At 39.6% G+C, this 18,139-nt stretch overlaps 1 protein-coding gene across 1 annotated transcript; it reads right to left on the bottom strand.

Annotated features, from left to right (window-relative positions):
• Positions 1–9,250: 9,250 nt before the first annotated feature.
• Positions 9,251–11,278, bottom strand: LOC115783630 (puff II/9-1 protein-like). Its single transcript, XM_030734542.1, has one exon. It carries the CDS (start codon positions 11,135–11,137, stop codon positions 10,004–10,006), a length of 1,134 nt encoding a protein of 377 aa, XP_030590402.1. The 5' UTR covers positions 11,138–11,278; the 3' UTR covers positions 9,251–10,003.
• Positions 11,279–18,139: the final 6,861 nt, after the last annotated feature.

Genomic DNA, 18,139 nt, shown 5'->3' with positions numbered 1-18,139 from the left:
TGTTATCAAATATATAATTCCTATTATCATGTCTGCTGTCATCATTTACACAACTTGAATCTCCATCAGATGAAGCTGAATCCTAATTTTACATTTGATTTATCAAATCTAATTCTTCAGCTGCAGCCTGACGGACAAACTGCAGAGACAGAAAGAGAAGAGAAGAATGTGGAGAAACAGCTCAGACTGACTTTACTGAGCGACCTGTGTGTAAGTGACTGAGACAGCAGCAGACCCCGGGGGAGCTGACCTCAGGCCAGTTTGTTACTTAATAAAAACTGTTTCTGCTGCAGTTTATGACAATTCAGTTCAGTTTATTTGCTCAAATAATTATATAAAAAAATGGACTCTATTGATGGAATAGCAACCTCACTTTATTCATTTTTGTTTTGTTTTTTTTAATGGAGAATTTCATTATTTCTGCCATAACTGGATAAAACTGAAAAATGTTTACAGAAAAATTGCTTTGATGTTTCCAGTTTAACTATTTTTAATCTGATCTAAGATCAGCTTCACTAATAGATGGCAGCGCCCTGACAGCCACAGCAGAGATGTTTCACTGAGTTACTGTTAAAGGTCAGAGGTCAGTCAGTTTCATATTTAGCTGAAAACATTCAGAGCATCCAAGTCTGTAATGAATGTCAAGTTTTACCAATAAAGGCAAACATGTTATAATGAATGTCTCAGCTTTATAGGCTTTTAAATAGTTAAGTACGTTTTGGGAGGATGAGACATTTTAATTAAAAAATGCAGATCGTGATTACATTGTTTGCATCAGAAACTAATGAAAAGGTCCATCTATGTATGTGAGGTGATGCTGCTGCTTGAAACAGTTGGCAAATACCTTTGAAGGCTGCTTAATAATGAACAGAACTGGGACATGGAAGTGATTAGTTTCCATAGTGCGAACATCAAACCGATCTGAGCCTAAATGAAGGAACAATAACACATTAAGGGACGATCGTACTGGCGTATCCATCCCCGGGGTTTATCGCATACAAAGATATGAAAGAGTTAAAACCACATCATTTATGTATCATTTATAGCGCTGTACTCAGCGGTTAGCGCTACTGAAGACGAGCAAAAATAAAGGGAGGTGTTGTTGCAGGTCATTTTAAATGCAACTTTTCTAAATGCTCAAAAAATATGAGCAAATACGCAAAGTGTCTGCAGTTTGTAACACAGTTTTTTTGGTAGCTAAAAGAAGAGCTGCTGTATTTCCAGGGAGAGAAAAGAAAGAGAGAGAAGTTCACTCAGAGATGGAGACAGATGGGAGAAAGTGAGGAGGAGAGGTTATATTTAAAGGTAAGGACTGCTCAGTGACATCTGATGAACTGGAAATTTAAAGCTTTCATTTTTCAAATCAGATCTTGGATCTGTTTATGATGTGAAGTTTCTTTTTCTCTGTTCATGTTCTACATGACAGTGTTCAAGCTGAGCGCATTCATTAGAACTCAAATTTAGATTGAAATAAAGTTTGTACTCACGTGTAATAAAGTTTTATTATTACATTAAAATAGCACGAGGTTCAGTTAGCTTTGCACAGAAATAGCAGGTAGACACGTCCTCCAAAGAGCTACTTTTACTTTCTTACTTTGAGTACATTTCCGAGCCTGTACTTTTTCACTTTTACTTGAGTAAAGAAGTTCAATCAATACTTCAACTTCTTCTAGAGTATTTTTCAACACAAGTATCTGTACTTCTACTTGAGTACAGAATGTCTGTATTTTTTTATTTACTGAGATCAACAGCTGGATGATGCCTGTTACCCAGTCTGAGTGAAAGACCACCATTAAATGATGATAATACCACTCACGTTTGTGTCACTGTCTGCATACATCTGACATTTTTGCCTGTCAGTTTTTCTATTTACATGTTTGTACACCCACGTGCTAAAAAGTGAATGTAATGCATCAAATATTTATTTGCTGTACATTAATTGTACGTTAATCTCTCTTGATAGGAAAACACTACTAGCAACTGTATGACTTTAAAAGTTAATGATGATATGCTTGAACTGGGCTGTCCATGTTAATTTTTCTCCTATGAAAGCATGTTCGTGCTGTGGGCAGTGACCGTAGAAAACATGGACCACCCGACAGCTCCCCAAAGTGAAGCTGAAACTCTCTGTCACCCCCTTGTGTCTGGCTGGAGTATAGCTCATAAGCCCCGCTCTGCACATGCTGGCAGACGGGATAGAGGTCAAAGTAAAACATTACCGACAGAAGGAGGTTTCAGATGTGCAACAGATTAAACAATCTACTGAAAGTGTTTCTATGAGAAACATAGAAAAGTCATCCAGCCTGCCCAGTCCCTGTCTGAGTTATCTTTGCTCTACTTTTATTATGATCATTATAGTATAAGAACACAGGCTGGACTCTGATTCAGCTCCTGACGTGGCTGAAATATTATTAACCATCTTCAAACAGCAGCAGTTATTGGATGTTAGCCTAAGAAATTGAATCTGTGCAGCAGTTATCTACCTTGCATATGTGTATAAGTTATGCAGTAATGCCCATCTTGCAAACAGACAGACAAAAGGCACTGAAAATGTGCCCCCCTTGGAGGTGAAAAAAACAAGTTAAACTGTAGCTTCACGTAGCCAGAATGACTTCCACACTTTGCTGCTCCAAAAAAATTCAAACAACACTTTTTAATCAAAGTGCAGCATCAAGTCAGTTAAAGTTCTGGGATATTGATCTGGTCAGTTCAGTAGCAGAGGGGGTTGTTAATCAGTTTCAGCTGCTTTGGTGTTAATGAAATTAACAACAGGTGCACTAGAGGGACAACAATGAGACAACCGCCAAAACAGGAATGGTTTTACACGTGGAGGCCTCTGACATTTTTCCTTCCTCATCTTCTCTGACTGTTTTTTCACTAGTTTTGCATTTGGCTATAGGGTCAGTGTCACTACTGGTAGTATGAGGTGATACCTGGACCCTACAGAGGTTGCACAGGTAGTCCAACTCCTCCAGGATGGCACCTCAATACATGCCCTCGCCAGAAGGTTTGCTGTGTCTCCCAGCACAGTCTCAGGAACATGGAGGAGATCCCAGGAGACAGACAGTTACTCTAAGAGAGCTGGACAGGGCCGTAGAAGGTCCTTAACTCATCAGCAGGACTGGAATCTGCTCCTTTGTGCAAGGAGGAACAGCATGAGCGCTGCGAGAGGTACAGAATGACCTCCAAGGGTCCCAGTGTCAATAACAGCAAGGGTTTTCTGACATATGAGAAACACTGATTTACACTAACACATTCATCCTGCTGTAACCAGGTCTCTGTAAGGCAGAATAAATTGATATGTTAATAGATTTCTGTACTAATTTACTGTAAACAGAAAAAAAAAAGCCTACCATAAATTCAACTGAATGTTTGCAATAAAATACTGAAACAGATCATACAGTAATTACAGTCCTCAGTGGTAAACATGCTTGTTCTTATATAGCACTTTGTACACCATGGTTTGCATTCACCCATTCATACAAGCACTTCCTTCTACAGCTAAGTACTTACTGTCTTACATCCACACACATTCATACTCAGACGGCTGCAATTACTGAACATTCTATCAGTTGTCAGTGAACTCTTCTGGGGGAGGTAGGCAGAGGAAAGGCTTTAGCCGCTCAGCCTCAGCCAGCTAAGCAAGCTTGGTGGCATCAACTAAATAATTTCCTTACTGGTTACCTATCAACAACCTGTTGAGTAACTTGCTCAGCAGCAGTTTCAGGTTTCGCCACTGTGCCTCATAACTGCTCAAAAATAAAAAAGTGGCATGGAGTGAAAAGAGAAAATGAGTACAACAGCTCAAGAGTAAACTGTGGATAAAACAGGAACAGTCACATCACCAATCTGGCAGTATTCAGATATTTAAAACATAAAACTAATCAAGAATTATCTATATTGAAAAATGTATCACGATATAAGGGTATACTCTTATATCGTGATACATTTTTCAGCCCTAATACATCTGCAAATCAGTTGTTAAAAATATTTATTCTGTTTGCTAAAAACCTTAACAAATACTTGTTTAGCTTTAGTAATCACATGCTAATACTGTACATTACAATATGTAATGTTGTCTGTTGTAAATACGTTGATGCCATGCAGGGACATCAGAGGCTTCAGGCAGGAAGTCAGAGTGAGGGAGAGACAGGAGTGGACCAACAGGTAAGAGAGAGTAACACATAACAGTAGATATTTTACAAGAAGGTAGATATTTAACAAAAAGGTGGAAAAACTGGATTGCTTGCTTGTGGTAAATACAGTCCCGTGGCATCGACTGACATTGTGACTTTGCTTTTAGGGCGTTCAGACTAGGGACAGACAGCTGAGAGACTCTGAAGTCAGTGGACAGAGGACAGGGCAATATCAACCACATCCAAAATTCAAAGAAACTCAAGGTCTGTCCAACAGAACTTTACATTTCCAAGAAAATTGGTACAAGGACTTTCCCTGGCTGTGGTGCAGAAGGGGGTTTTGTGTTTTTATTGCAAGACAATTGAACGAACTCTCACCATTTGCTGTAAAATGAGAGCCCATCTTTATCACTTCTGGATTTAAAAATTGGAAAAAAAGCTATTGAAAAATTGAAAGCACATGAAAATCGTCACACCACCATGCTGTCTCTGTGACTGCACAAGAAAGTCATCCTATAAATGCACAGTTGTCCAGTACTTTGGCAAATAGACAAGATGACAATGGGCACTGTCTAGTTCAGGGGTGGGCAACTCCAGGCCTCGAGGGCCGGTGTCCTGCAGGTTTTAGTTGTGTCCCTGATCCAACACACCTGAATCACATATAGAAGTCATTAGCAGGACTCTGGAGAACTTGACTGCATACTGAGGAGGTAATTCAGCCATTTGATTCAGGTGTGTTGGATCAGGGACACATCTAAAACCTGCAGGACACCGGCCCTCGAGGCCTGAAGTTGCCCACCCCTGGTCTAGTTAAAGATGTGCGTCTGAGATTAAACTCTACCAATTCATGGTTTACGAGGTCAGATTTATGATGGAGCAGCTGATATGTCTGGAATGCTGGTGCACAGGCACTGATAAAACAAGAGCAGCCACTAGCACTTCATGTTCATTGTGGAGCCCACGGTGTTGATTTAATTGCACAGAAAGCTTGCTTAGCCTCAGTTCTGATTAGAGACGCAGTGGACTGGGTCAACCAGCTTGGAGTCCTTTTTTCTCAGTCAGGGAAGTGTAAGGCAATCCATGCAGCAATAGCACAAGCAGAGAATCCACCATGCACTGAAATGAAACCCCTCTGTCCCACAAGATGGGCAGCAAAGCAGTCACAGCTGTTTTGTCACAGTATGGGTCAGTGCTAGCTAGCTTGCAGGAGATGGCTTGTGGTGCCTCAAATACACCCTCCACTGCTAACGGCCTGCTAGGGCAGTTTAGGAAAGGCAAAACAGTTTTGGGTCTCATCCTTGCCTCACCAGTGAGTATATATGTCTATGGTCACCCCTGTAACCACCATTAAACCTTTACTGGGGAAAAGCTGGAGGTCCTTCATCAACCACCTGATCAGTAAGTGAAGAGAACTTTGTAGCTGCTCCATCCACCCTGTTTGTTTCACAAAGAGAAACTGCAGTACGGAAGTTAAAATATGCAGATGAACTGTTAATACGAAAAAAAAAAATTCTTATCCAGTTACTTGGGTAATTAATGTAATAATAAATAGAATACTCAGTTGCTAAAAATAATCAATAGTTGCAGCCCTAATTAAATTTGCAACATGCCATAAGCCAGTGCATCACCTTCTCACATAGGAGCAACATGATTCAGGCGATAGCACTGAAGCCGAGAGCGGCCATGGTACGTATAAACTTTTTTCTAATGGTTATCTCGAGAAAACGAACTTTGTTTGTACTGGGATGATTAGTGTGTGTTAAACCTGATTCCTTTCTTCAAATGCCTGTCACACCAGTCCGAGTCCGTTCTTGTAAATGTTTTAAGAACAACTGATCATGAGCATTAAAGAAAAGATAATCATCTCGTGATCTCGAGAAAACCATCGGTAAATTAACTCGTTATCACGAGAAAACAAAGCTTGTTTTCTTGAGATAACGATTACCGTTTTCTCGAGATAACGAGTTATTTATCTTATCTCAAGAAAACCAGCAGAAAAAAGTTTATACGTACCATGGCCGCTCTCGGCTTCCGTACGATAGAGCGATTGTCGTAAGTAAATAAGTAAAGTTTATATATAGATGAATAAAGTTTGCTTGGTGGCGCTGTCACTTGGTGTTGGCTCTCACTGCGGTATTGTGTCACTTCCTGTTTCGGAGCACTTTGGTATTTTGCTGTCTGTTAGCTGTTTAATCTCTATAGCTCGATTTATCTGGATAACAACGTATTTCAGTGTAATCTTCACCTACTTTATCTAGAGCACACTCTTTGCTGAATCACTTGTACTCACATTATTCACTTTATTTGTTTTTAGAAATTCGCTAGCTTAGCGCAGCTAGTAGCTTAGCTCTTAGCCGACTCACTACCAGCATGGCTTCTTCTCCTGGCCCTCCTGCACTTTCCTGCTCTGGGTGTCACATGTTTAGTTACTCCTGGGCCTCCTTTAGCAGTAACAGTACTTGTAATAAATTTCTCCCATATTGGCTTCTCTTCATTGGCTCCCTGTTAAATCTAGAATAGAATTTAAAATCCTTCTCCTCACCTACAAGGTCTTGAATAATCAGGCCCCATCTTATCTCAAAGACCTTATAGTCCCATATCACCCCAACAGAGCACTTTGCTCTCAGACTGCTGGCTTACTTGTGGTTCCTAGGATACTTAAAAGTAATGGGAGGCAGAGCCTTCAGCTTTCAGGCCCCTCTTGTGTGGAACCAGCTCCCAGCTTAGATTCGGGAGACACAAACACCCTCTCTATTTTTAAGATTAGGCTTAAAACTTTCCTTTTTGATCAAGCTTATAGTTAGGGCTGGATCAGGTGACCCTGAACCCTCAGTTATGCTGCTGTAGGCCTAGGCTGCTGGGGGGGTTCCCATAATGCACTGTTTCTTTTCATTCACCTTGTTTACTTTGTGTTGGTCTTTCACATTAAATTCCAGTGAAACATATTTATGTCTGTGGTTATAATGTGACAAAATATGGAAAAGTTCAAGGGGTATGAATACTTTTGCAAGCCACTGTATGTTGTGTTGCAGCCTGCAGCTCACTGTTGATCTTATTCAGGCTGTCTCATCTTTGCACGCTGCCTAATTAAGGTCAATACAATCTGAACACTGCTTCAGCGACTCTTTGTTCAGATGTTGTGTGAACAGGGTCTGTGTAACATCTGGAATCTATCTTAACTAATGCACCTGTAAAATACGAATTATGCAGCACTAACTCTGTGGTGGTGTCTCTTCTGATGTCATGTGCTCAAGCAGGTGGATGTGACCATGGAGGAGCCAGAAAGGAGGAGGAGCTTTGATATCAGGTAAGCTGTGAGCCACAAGGGTCATCATGTTTGTTATTGTTTAAGTTTAAAGGTGTTGTTGCTCGTGTGTTAACTAATCTTAAAGAGGAGCTGCCTGTAGTGAGGGCAGGGAGTCTGTGTGACCTCATTTGTGTCTTTCTGACCATTTGACAAACAGAAATTATATATATATATATATAAATAAATAAAAGCAGGCAGATATCAGCTAGTCAGCACATTTCTGTTTTGGACATTTATTTGAGGAAATTAACAATAATAATGATTTTTAGATGTGTCTCTGCTTCAACACACCTGAGTCAAATATAGAAGTCATTAGCAGGACTGGAGAACTTGACTGCATACTGAGGAGGTAATTCAGCCATTTGAATCAGGTGTGTTGGATCAGGGACACATCTAAAACCTGCAGGACACCGGACCTCGAGGCCTGGATTTGAGGATCCCTGTTATAAACTGATGTGTTCAAAGGAATTTCATTGAAGTGCTGCTGCTTGTGTGATTACAGATGCAGAGTCGTGTTTTCCAGGCTGCCTCTGAACACATCCTAAAGCCTTCAGCCTGCAGCAGTCAGAAGGAGGTGTGCTGCTGTCCCTGTGCAAGAAGATGTTACTGCTGCTCCACAGACACAGATTTGGTTGGAGGACTTTATGGAGCCAGAGCTTTTTGTTAGACATGTGAAACTCTGACATTTCCTAAAAACTGGACTCACAGATGAAGCACAGATTTAAGTCCAGAGATGCTAACAGAAAGTGAAACAGTTTCTCACTTGGTGAGTCAAACTCAGTTCTCAGTGGTTCCCACACATTTACGCTCTTTCTGTGGGGTGGGTGGATGTATGGGGATATTTTATGACTCCAAACATGAATTGAAGACAGTATGATGGGTTTCCTTAGTTTGGTTCATGTAAATAATGATTTTGAGCTTAATTGCCTAAAACTGTCTGAATGTCTGAACTGTTAAGTGTTTTAGATTAATAAAGTTTTTGCCACAGTTTGAGCATTTCCTTTCTGAAGTCATTGTTTAGTGAACATCACACTGATGGGCTGCAACAAGCTCACTTTTTATTGAGGATTTTATTATTTCTGCTTTACTGGATACAAAATGTTGTAAAAGGTTTTCAGACAAACATCAGCTTTGCTTTAATGTAAACATGTATAATCTGATCCAAGATCAGCTTCACTGATAGATGATGGTTCTGACAGCCACAGCAGAGTTATTAATTTATTAATACAAGCCCACTTTTACAGATTAGGTTAAGAACTTTACGGATCCAAAACTGACCGTGAGCGGATCCGCGCCAGATGACATGCTACATAAACGGATCCAAAACGATGAGCTGGGAAGTGACCGGAGCCGTTTCGGGTCCGGTCATGTGCTTTTCCTGATCCGTAATTCTGATCCATTCCGGATCCGGTGTTGTGCAAGTGGACACCGATCCGGACCGGTTTTGCGGGTCCGTTGCGGAGTCAGTGGCACATCGGGGGCGGAGTCATTTTGCTGTCTGGGAATCATGTTGCTGTCTGTCATGTCCATCAGGATAAACTTGACTTACTGGATAAGAAGTCAATTTGCAACCAATTTGTGGCTGCAAATGAGAGGCGGAAAAAACGTTTTGGCTCTTTTCTCTAACCTTTTGTGTGCTCCGGCACCTGTTTGGCCAAAAATGTAGGGCTGTAAAGTGCAACAGCACACGGTGTTGTCAGTAAGGCACACAGCTTGTATATTAAATGTGAGTGGTATCACTTTTATTTATTTGTGTTATTATTTTTATTGATATTTATTTTTTATTAGATTTTGTTTTTGTTGGCCAAACAGTCTGTTTCAAAGAGTTTCAAACTGAATAGACATAGTTTAATAACTGTTAATAATTTGTTCATTACATTATTTGTGAGGGTTCTTTCATGTGAGAATGTTGTTTAATTAAAGAACCAGTTGTCAACCTAGATAAATGCATTTTTGAACAGTATTAAATGTTTTCAACCAATAAAAAATGTGCTAGTAAATTATTTTTGTGCTACTGAAAAATTTAGCTTGGTAGTACCAGCGCGGCCACCTGATAAAGTAAGCGTACAACCCTGGATTGACATGGTCATTGTGCTTGATAAAAGACTCAAGCCACTTTGTTTGGTGGCTTGCCCATGTCTTGCAATTTTAAAACACATACTCATGTAAATTATACATGCAATAATATAGGTGTACACAACACTATTTTCCAAGAAACATTTGAAAAAGAATTAAGTAAAAGATCAAATAGTATTTACGGATCTGTCAGGTTTCCGATATGTGTCCACTTTGAAAAGCTTTTTTTCATCCCAACATTTTTATCCATCTTCTCCCGCTATCGAGCGCGTTCTCGAAAGCGTGCGCTGGAGCATCTTTTGTGTGTGTGTGTGTGTGTGTGTGTGTGTGTGTGTGTGTGTGGTGGTAGGGCGGCGACAGGAGGAGGGGAGGTGAAGGAGCACAGGGGCGCCTAATCAGCGCCGTGCCTCTGTTATTGATCACCTCATATGCACAGGAGGTCTTTCTCAGCTCTCATTGCTGCACATTTCTCCTTGAGAGCGTTTTATTTCATCATTTTCTTTATCAGCGTTTCCCGTTCTTTTTGCATGCGGTTACTGCGCTGACTAATGGCCTTTTTTTCAGCCTTCAATGACTCATACATTAGCCTAAGAACGCTTTCGCCTTGGAGGCCTTTGCGCAGCTCTGTGATTTCAGCTTGCAGTGCAGAAGCTGTCAGGCTGAGGAATTCAATCTCAGCTGTGAGATGCTTATTTTTTTGCCGCAAAATTTGTTCTTTTTGGAGCTCTATCCGTAGCTCCGCAAGCTCCCTCTCCACAGTCGTATTTTGACTCGTCACGTATTTTTTCTCTGCTTTCAGAGTCTTATAACACATCTTAACAGCAGCTAACTCCTCTAAATTATTATTGAGGATCTGAATTTGTTGAGCTGCTTTTTCATTTCTCTGCTTTAAGGCATCTGTCTGATGCTTCAGCACAAAATATTTTTGTCTCCAGTCTTCTTCAATTTCAACCTGCTTGGAGACACCAGCTTGTTTTATCAAAAGTTTTCTGCTGTGTTTTTGCAGAGCTTTCTCCTCAGCTTTAAGCTCTTCCAAAGCTCTTCTCATTTGGACATTGTTCCTAATGTCATTGATTTGAGCTTCCAAGTCGGCATTTTCTTCTTTTAAGTTCCTCAGCCTCTCCAGTTTTTCTGGATTCTGAGAGTTAAAATATTGTTCAAAGAGACTTTGCCGCTCCTGGCGCAAAATCCAATTTTGAGACGTCAGAGGCTCTAGCATGGCATCAACGTCCATTTCATTGACTAAAGGTTTTACTTCTGCAAGAGCTTGCTGAAGCTCCTGAATCTCTTTCTGCAACTTCTCATTCTCTTGTTGAATGTCTCTGTTGGCTTCTTTTTCAGCCTCATAACATTCAGCCAGTAAAGTTGCGATTTCCTCACGATCATCCTTGAGTCTCTGGACTTCTTTTTTCATTAATGTATTCTTTTCCTTGAGTTCTTCATTTATCTTTGTTAGCTCCTCGTAGTTTTTCTCTAACACCGTTTGATGTCTGGATGTTTCCTGCAGGCGTTGGAGCTCCTTCTGGAGTGCTTCGTTTTCTTTATTTAAAGCATCATTTTCTGCTTTAATTTTGTCACAGGTTTCTGAAGATGGAACGGGCTGTTGGTTGTTACTCATTTTTGTTTTCTTGAAATCACTGAAATATGTTTCGTTTGTATTCACCAAAGAAATGCAGTTGCACTCTGTGCTGTAATTTTTACTCACGAGCTACTTATGAATTCTGGGGAAAGTGAAAGTCACTCTACGCTCAAAGATCAAAGGGTGACTACGTTCTACTGCTTTCAACCACTTGCATTCTGAAGACAAATCCACCCATCACTTTAAAGTTCAATCTGCCAATCAGAATGCCTGTTTACATTTAAATCCACCAACTGAAAACAGCCATAAGGTGCACTGCCTACCTGCTGAATTACAGGCACTCTGTGGCAAATTCCTATTAAATTTGCCTCGGTGCACCTGTTGAACAACTGCTTCTAAATCAAAAACTATAGCGCCTATCAAAATAATTTTTAAACTGTGAGCACCACAAGGACCTGCTCTAAACAGCAGTGTGTTTTTTATTTACCTGGTGTTAAAAATGTTGTCATGGGAGCAGTTTTAAAAAAGGGCTCTTTTCTTGTTTTAAGAAAATCTCCTCTCTAAAATTACATTGTTCTTAATGGAGGATTTGGAAGGTACTCCCTGTACTTGGATCCTCACAGTTTAAAATATTTCTATCTGTTAGGGTTGAGAGACACATTGTGTGAAAGAAGAGGAGCAGCTCTACATTTTGAGGGTAAAATGATGGCTGTAGAGTGAACACTGTGGACACAGCGGAAGTTTAAAAAGAAAAATTTGAAATCTCCCACTCTGTCAGCTGGAGCTCTCAGTCTATCCGCCAACATTCCATCCAATACACACCCATTATAAAGTCTGACAGGGGTGAAAAAATACATCAAACTTTACTGAAGAAAAACCATCAAAGTTACTGAAAAGATAAATACAAGATGAATAGTTCAATGTCTTGGCTTTATTTTAAAGCTTGAATGGTGTCTGTAGCTGAAACTATGTGGAAGAGTTGAAAGAGGAGGAAGTTGAATGAGGATTCATTCAAATGAATGGGAAGATTTTTGTGAAAAAAAGCTAAATAATTAAAAAAATTATAATCGTTAGAAATGAGAAAAATACAAGCACACATCTCCTGAGGAAGAGAAATCGAATGGTGGTTGAATGTTTTAAATACTGACAATAACCTGCCTTATTTTACAGTTACACATCAGGGCTCTTAGAAAGAGTGCTGCTGCAGTTCTGTATGAATGCCTGTGAGTAAAATATGTCATGTGCTCAGCTTTCTCAAGACCTTTGGCATCACTGTTGCCAACTTGGCGACTTTGTCGCTAGATTTAGCAGATTTTCAGACCCCCCCCCCTAGCAGTTTTCCAAAAAGCAACTAGCGACAAATTTAGCGAGTTTTCTATGGAGAGTTTTTTGTTAACCTTAAATCCTCCGCTATCGTCGTGTTTTGTGTACATACAGCCTTCGTACTGCGTCCGTTCAGACGCTTTGGCATCGCCCGGACCCCCCAAGAGTACCTGGCTGTTGGTTTATACCGTAAGTCACGTGACCTTAATGGCGGAAGTGGGTCTGTTCGTGTTCTCGTGATGCAACCGGTGGATACCACCCGGCATTGAGCAGGTGAGCCCTTTGCTGTGATACATCAGCGCATATGTCTATGGATTTACTGAGCTGGATGAAATCCTGCTGACTGAAGGATGGAAGTTTGTTCAGTCTGTTTATTTACATGTTTGTTATCTTACACAGGAGGAAGCACTTTTGGTGAAGTCTACTTCACTGCAGACTGGCTTTTTAGAGAATAAGCCAGCCTTTTGCTATTTTCGCTCTGTATTTTTACTGTTTACATTTTAATAGCACAGCTATGAGTCTTTTCTTATGAAGGGAAAAAAGCATTTATTTATTTGAGGAGCATTATTATTTAAATATGCCAGTGGTTTATTTTTGAGCAATTCCTCATGTACATTTACAGCTGAATGTTAATAAAAGTGTCTGTGTGACATTTGGGACATGTAGCTTTGACTCAGAAGTGCCTTTTTGTTTATACCTTTGGGAAGAAAAAAGTATCAAGATATATTTCGCCATTCAGCTAAAAACATTGAGATATTATTTTGGTCCCTCAACATAGAGTTATGCACTATGTATGAGAATGTTGTGACGTCCCTTCTTACCTCAAGTAAGCCTCTGTATAAAACCAGCTCACATGGCATCAAGCCAGGCTGGAATGACTGCTCTTAAAGCATGGTTTGATTCAGGTAAACATAGACGTGGCCCTTTGAGTATAAAAACAGGCAAATGCAAATTTTAAATATGCTTTAAGATTTATGAAGAGAAACAAAAACAGTATGAGGTCTGACTCTCTTGCAAGACAGTTAAAAATAATAATGTCAAGGACTTTTGGAAAGAAATTAAGAAAATGAATAATTGCAAAACATCACTTCCTACTACTAATGATGGTGTCAGTGATGTAAAAGAAATTACTAAGTTATGGCAGGAGCACTACACTGAGCTGTTTGTGTCAAAAGTAGCGCTTATGTGGTGGGTGACATACATAGTAATGAGAATGTGATTGTCTCCCCTCAAGAAATATATAATGCAATCATGACATTGAAAGACAATAAGGCATGTAGCATGGATAACATTTGTACTTAGCATCTGAAAAATGCAAGTAGAAAACTGTCCACTACCTTCTATGTGTTTCACTGGCCTTTTAGTCTCCAAAGATGTTATTCCTCTCACCTACAGCCTCGATTGCAACATGCAAATAATCAATTATGCAAATTAGATGATGTCATATAGCGACTTTTAGGACACTACTTTCCTTACTGAAGAGTTGGCAACAGTGATCAGGATCAAAGTTTTTTCATCTAAACAGTATACTGAAGCAGAAGACTTGTTTATTAGTTTGCAAATACTGAGAAGAAGCGATCATGCCCATATAACCTGCACACTGTGCCTGCTCTGGCCTTCCTCCTGCAAGCAAATCCAGGTAATGGAAAATACCTGCATATGTCAAACTTGCTTCATAGTGCATGGCCCTGTTTCTCATCCAGGTGTGCTTTGTTTGTCTGATTAGCCTTAGTGTCTGTGTTAGTTTAAATAGCTTTAGTTGTACTTTGTTCACTGTTGCATTGTACTGTTATTTTCCCTTGTGCGTCTCCTGTTTGGATTTATAGACTTTATCAGTTGCCTGTTGCCACGTTCTGGATTTGATTTGTTGGGTTTGTAAAAAACAAAACAAAAACTATATGGGAATGTTAGAAAACGTATTGTTTTCTAACATTCCCATATATATATATATATATATATATATATATATATATATATATATATATATATATATATATATATATATATATTATTACTCTTTAACAAGGATCATTTGCATTTTATATACATATTTATTCTTTTCATGCAGCTTTTTTTTTTTCTCTAGATGAAGTCAGACCTTGTGCCACCATCTCATACTCGGTCACTGTTTTTAGAGCTCTCCTCTGTGCCTTTGGTAGAAGCTGGAGGAATCAGTGGAGAAGTAAGATTCAGGTATCCCTGCTCTGATGGTGGGTGAGTGGAGAAAGGTGTCTGAGTACCATCCACCAGCACACCCTCACCCACCTTCACACGACAGATTGGATCCAGGATGTCCAGCTTGTCACAGGAACCTGACGTCAGACTGAGGACAAACCACCAATAATGTGCAAATTGCCCAAATTACAAATCAACAATCAATATTTTAGTACAACAAGGTTGTTCTCTCAAAACTACCTTACCTTGGTGCAGAAGTATGGAGGATGCGGTCAGAGAGACCATCAGTGGGCAGAATTTTTAAAATTTATTGCCAAAGTTTTTTAAAATTACAATAAGACAATAAGGGAAACATCCGCTGAGAGAGAATACAACCTGGAACATTTAGCCAAATAGCAATGCTTTCATTTTGAATAACTTTATAGAAAAATACCAGTCTTGTATAGGCTAAAGCAGTAAAAAAACAAAACAATAGAAGTGAAATATATACATAAAGATGTATCAAGTATTGCCTCCAAGCTGTACAGTGAGTGGATATTCCTCAGAGCACACTCTAACTTACTGACTTATTTGGAGAGTTTCAAGGTTTAGTCCTGCAGTTGTTTATTTTCCACTTCTAAGAGGTTAACCCTTGAACCCAGTGATGTTCACACTCACTCACAACTTCACAACAATTTGCCCAACACGTCAGACTAACAACTAATTAAAAAAAATCTTTTGCATTAAATGCTAAACATAAAATTTTATAATAAGGTTAAAATATGTACACATAAACACAACCCTAATCGTCAGCTTTTCAAAGACCATCTGTTTTGGAGGGTCAACCAATCAAAACAAAGCTGCATGAACACATGTTAAATGTGAGTGAAGGTAGCTGTTGAGGTGGTCTTCATGCCCTTGCGGCCCATCTCCTTGGCCTCAATTATCTTCTGTACCAGTTCCCTCTTCTCCTCTAAAAGCTTCTCATTTACATCTGTCACTAATTGGATCCCAGCAGCATGGTGGCGCGGTGGTTAGCACTGCTGCCTCACAGTTAGAATACCATCTAGAAGGCCTGAGTTTGATTCCGCCTTGGCCCGGGCCCCTCCCTCTCTCTCTCTGTGTGGAGTTTGCATGTTCTCCCTGTGTCTGCGTGGGTTTTCTCCCACAGTCTGAAGACATGCACTTACTGGGGTTAGGTTAATTGGCCACTCTAAATTGCCCATAGGTGTGAAAGAGAGTATGGATGGTTGTCTGTCTTTCTGTGTTAGGCTGGCGACCTGTACAGGGTGTACCCTGCCTTTCACCCTATGTTAGCTGGGATAGGCTCCAGCCCCCCCGCATGACCCTGAACAGGATAAGCGGAAGTGAATGGATGGACTAATTGGATCCTCTGTTTGTTCTATCACGATTAAGAAGACAAGAGAAAAATTATGAAAAGAGATTTTAAAGTGATTTATGAAAAAAAGCAAAAAAAATATTGATGTATGATGATTTTATAGCAGTTTTTAGGTGCGTGTACATTTTTGCCACAAAGGCATCCAGACGGTGCAAAATTTGAGGAGGGCATAAGGGTTAAGTATGTCCTCATTTGGAGATAATAGCTTTATTTCACAGTATAAAAATATAAGCTCATAATTGTTTAGGAAAATATTAACAGAATGAATTGTAAGATGAAGAAAAGTCTCACTGTAATGTCTCCATATGATGGTATAGGATCTCAGGAGGCTAATATGACTGCTGGATATTCATATATACATGTATGCATTTTAAGGACTTCCATACATAAAAAAAATAACTCATACAATCAAAATATCTTTTTCCATGTTTATTTTTAAACAGGAAAAAACAATTAAATTAAAGTTAAATATAACAGCTGCTGGTCTGATGGTTGCGAGTTTTGAGGGTGACGAGGACTTCAGGAAGAAGCTGCTATTGATGCATTTAAATAGGCAGGTCAGTTTGTGGTTGATGCAACTGTATTTTATTTTGCTGGTTTTTCAAACTGTGTGTGATAATTTTAGGCTTGATTAGACTTTAAACTCAATTTCAGTCTAATTCAGTTCAATTTATATAGTGTCAATTAACAACAGGTGTCTTATATTGTAAGGCAAAAAACCCCTAGAACATTAGAGAGAAAACCCCCAACAATCAAACGACCCCCTATGAGCAAACACTTGGCAACAGTGGGAAGGAAAATCTCCTTTTTAACAGGAAGAAACCTCCAGCAGAACCAGGCTCAGGGAGGGGCAGTCATCTGCCACAACCAGTTGGGGGTGAGGGAAGGGAGAAAATAAGAAAAAATGTGAAGTCCCCCAGCAGTCGTAGCATCTCATAGGCTAACTGAGAGATGGCTTAGGGTGATCTGATCTGACTATAAGCTTTATCAGCAAAGTTTTGACTCTAATCTTAAAAATAGAGAGGGTGTCTGTCTCCTGAATCCAAACTGGGAGCTGGTTCCACAGGAGAGGGGACTGAAAGCTGAAGGTTCTGCCTCCAATTCTACTCTAACAAACTTGAAGAAGCTAAAGTAAACCTGCAGTTTGAAAGCAAAGTTCTCTGTTAGGATAGTGTGGGACTGAGAGGTCTTTCAGATATGGCAGGACCTGATTTGAAGAGAAGGATTTTAAATTCTGGACTGGATAGAGAGAAGCCAATGAAAAGATGCCAATACTACTACTACTACTACTACTACTACATTTTATTTATAGGTACCTTTCAAGACACTTTACAAGTAAGTAAAAGTAAGTAAAGAATAGCCTAGTGACATTACAACACTGCAGTGATTGTTACTAGCAGTAGTGTGTATTGTATTGTAGTGTGATGAGGATTTTTTTTTCAAACTCTCTTTCAACAAAACTTGAGTTGAACTGTTTGAAGGCTGATACCAAACTGTGCCTAACAAGCCCACTTTATTGCATGCTCCTTTTCTGTGATTAGTGATGCATAGGTATTTAACATGTCCACTTTGTTGATGCTTTTGAATCTGTCATGCTTATGAGTGGCTCTTGGTTGCTTAAGGCCTGTGTCTGTGCTTCACCACAGAGGCAGAGCATCATTGAGTCCTCCCAGCTGCCTCTCTTGGCAGCATTTTGAGGATGACCAGCTCCACTTTCTCTGCAGGAAGACAGCTCATAACTTTTTAACAGTCTCTCCCTGTACTGATGCTCCTGTATCAACTGCTGTAATCAATGATCACACTCTAAGTGCAATCTACACCACAGCTCAAAAGTTTGAAATCAATTAGAAAGGTTTTGTTTTCTGAATACAATGAAATTTGGTTTTATGTTGAGCAACACTAAATCATCCAGAAATGTAAAGAAATATGCTTCATTGTAACACTGATCCTAAAATATGAATAACGTTTAATGGAAAATCTACTAATATCCAGATTTTGAGAACAGTTTCAATCAGTATCTCCTGTGTTCCAGTGGTACATTGTGGTACCTCATGCAAGTTTTTCCTGTTAAAGTCCAGCTTAGAAAACCTTTTTCCAAATACATTAGCACAGACCAACACAACTGCAGTGATCAAAGAAACAATAATTTACACATTAGTGTTGTG

The sequence above is a fragment of the Archocentrus centrarchus genome, chromosome 7 (genome assembly GCF_007364275.1).
Source record: "Archocentrus centrarchus isolate MPI-CPG fArcCen1 chromosome 7, fArcCen1, whole genome shotgun sequence".
In the NCBI taxonomy this organism is placed as follows: Eukaryota; Metazoa; Chordata; class Actinopteri; order Cichliformes; family Cichlidae; genus Archocentrus; species Archocentrus centrarchus.
The sequence above is the reverse complement of the archived record's forward strand: the minus strand, read 5'-3'. Positions and strand labels throughout refer to the sequence as shown.

Coding starts and splice junctions, on each gene's coding strand:
- LOC115783630 (XM_030734542.1), bottom strand. CDS start 11,137: ATGAGTAACAACCAACAGCCCGTTCCATCTTCAGAAACCTGTGACAAA.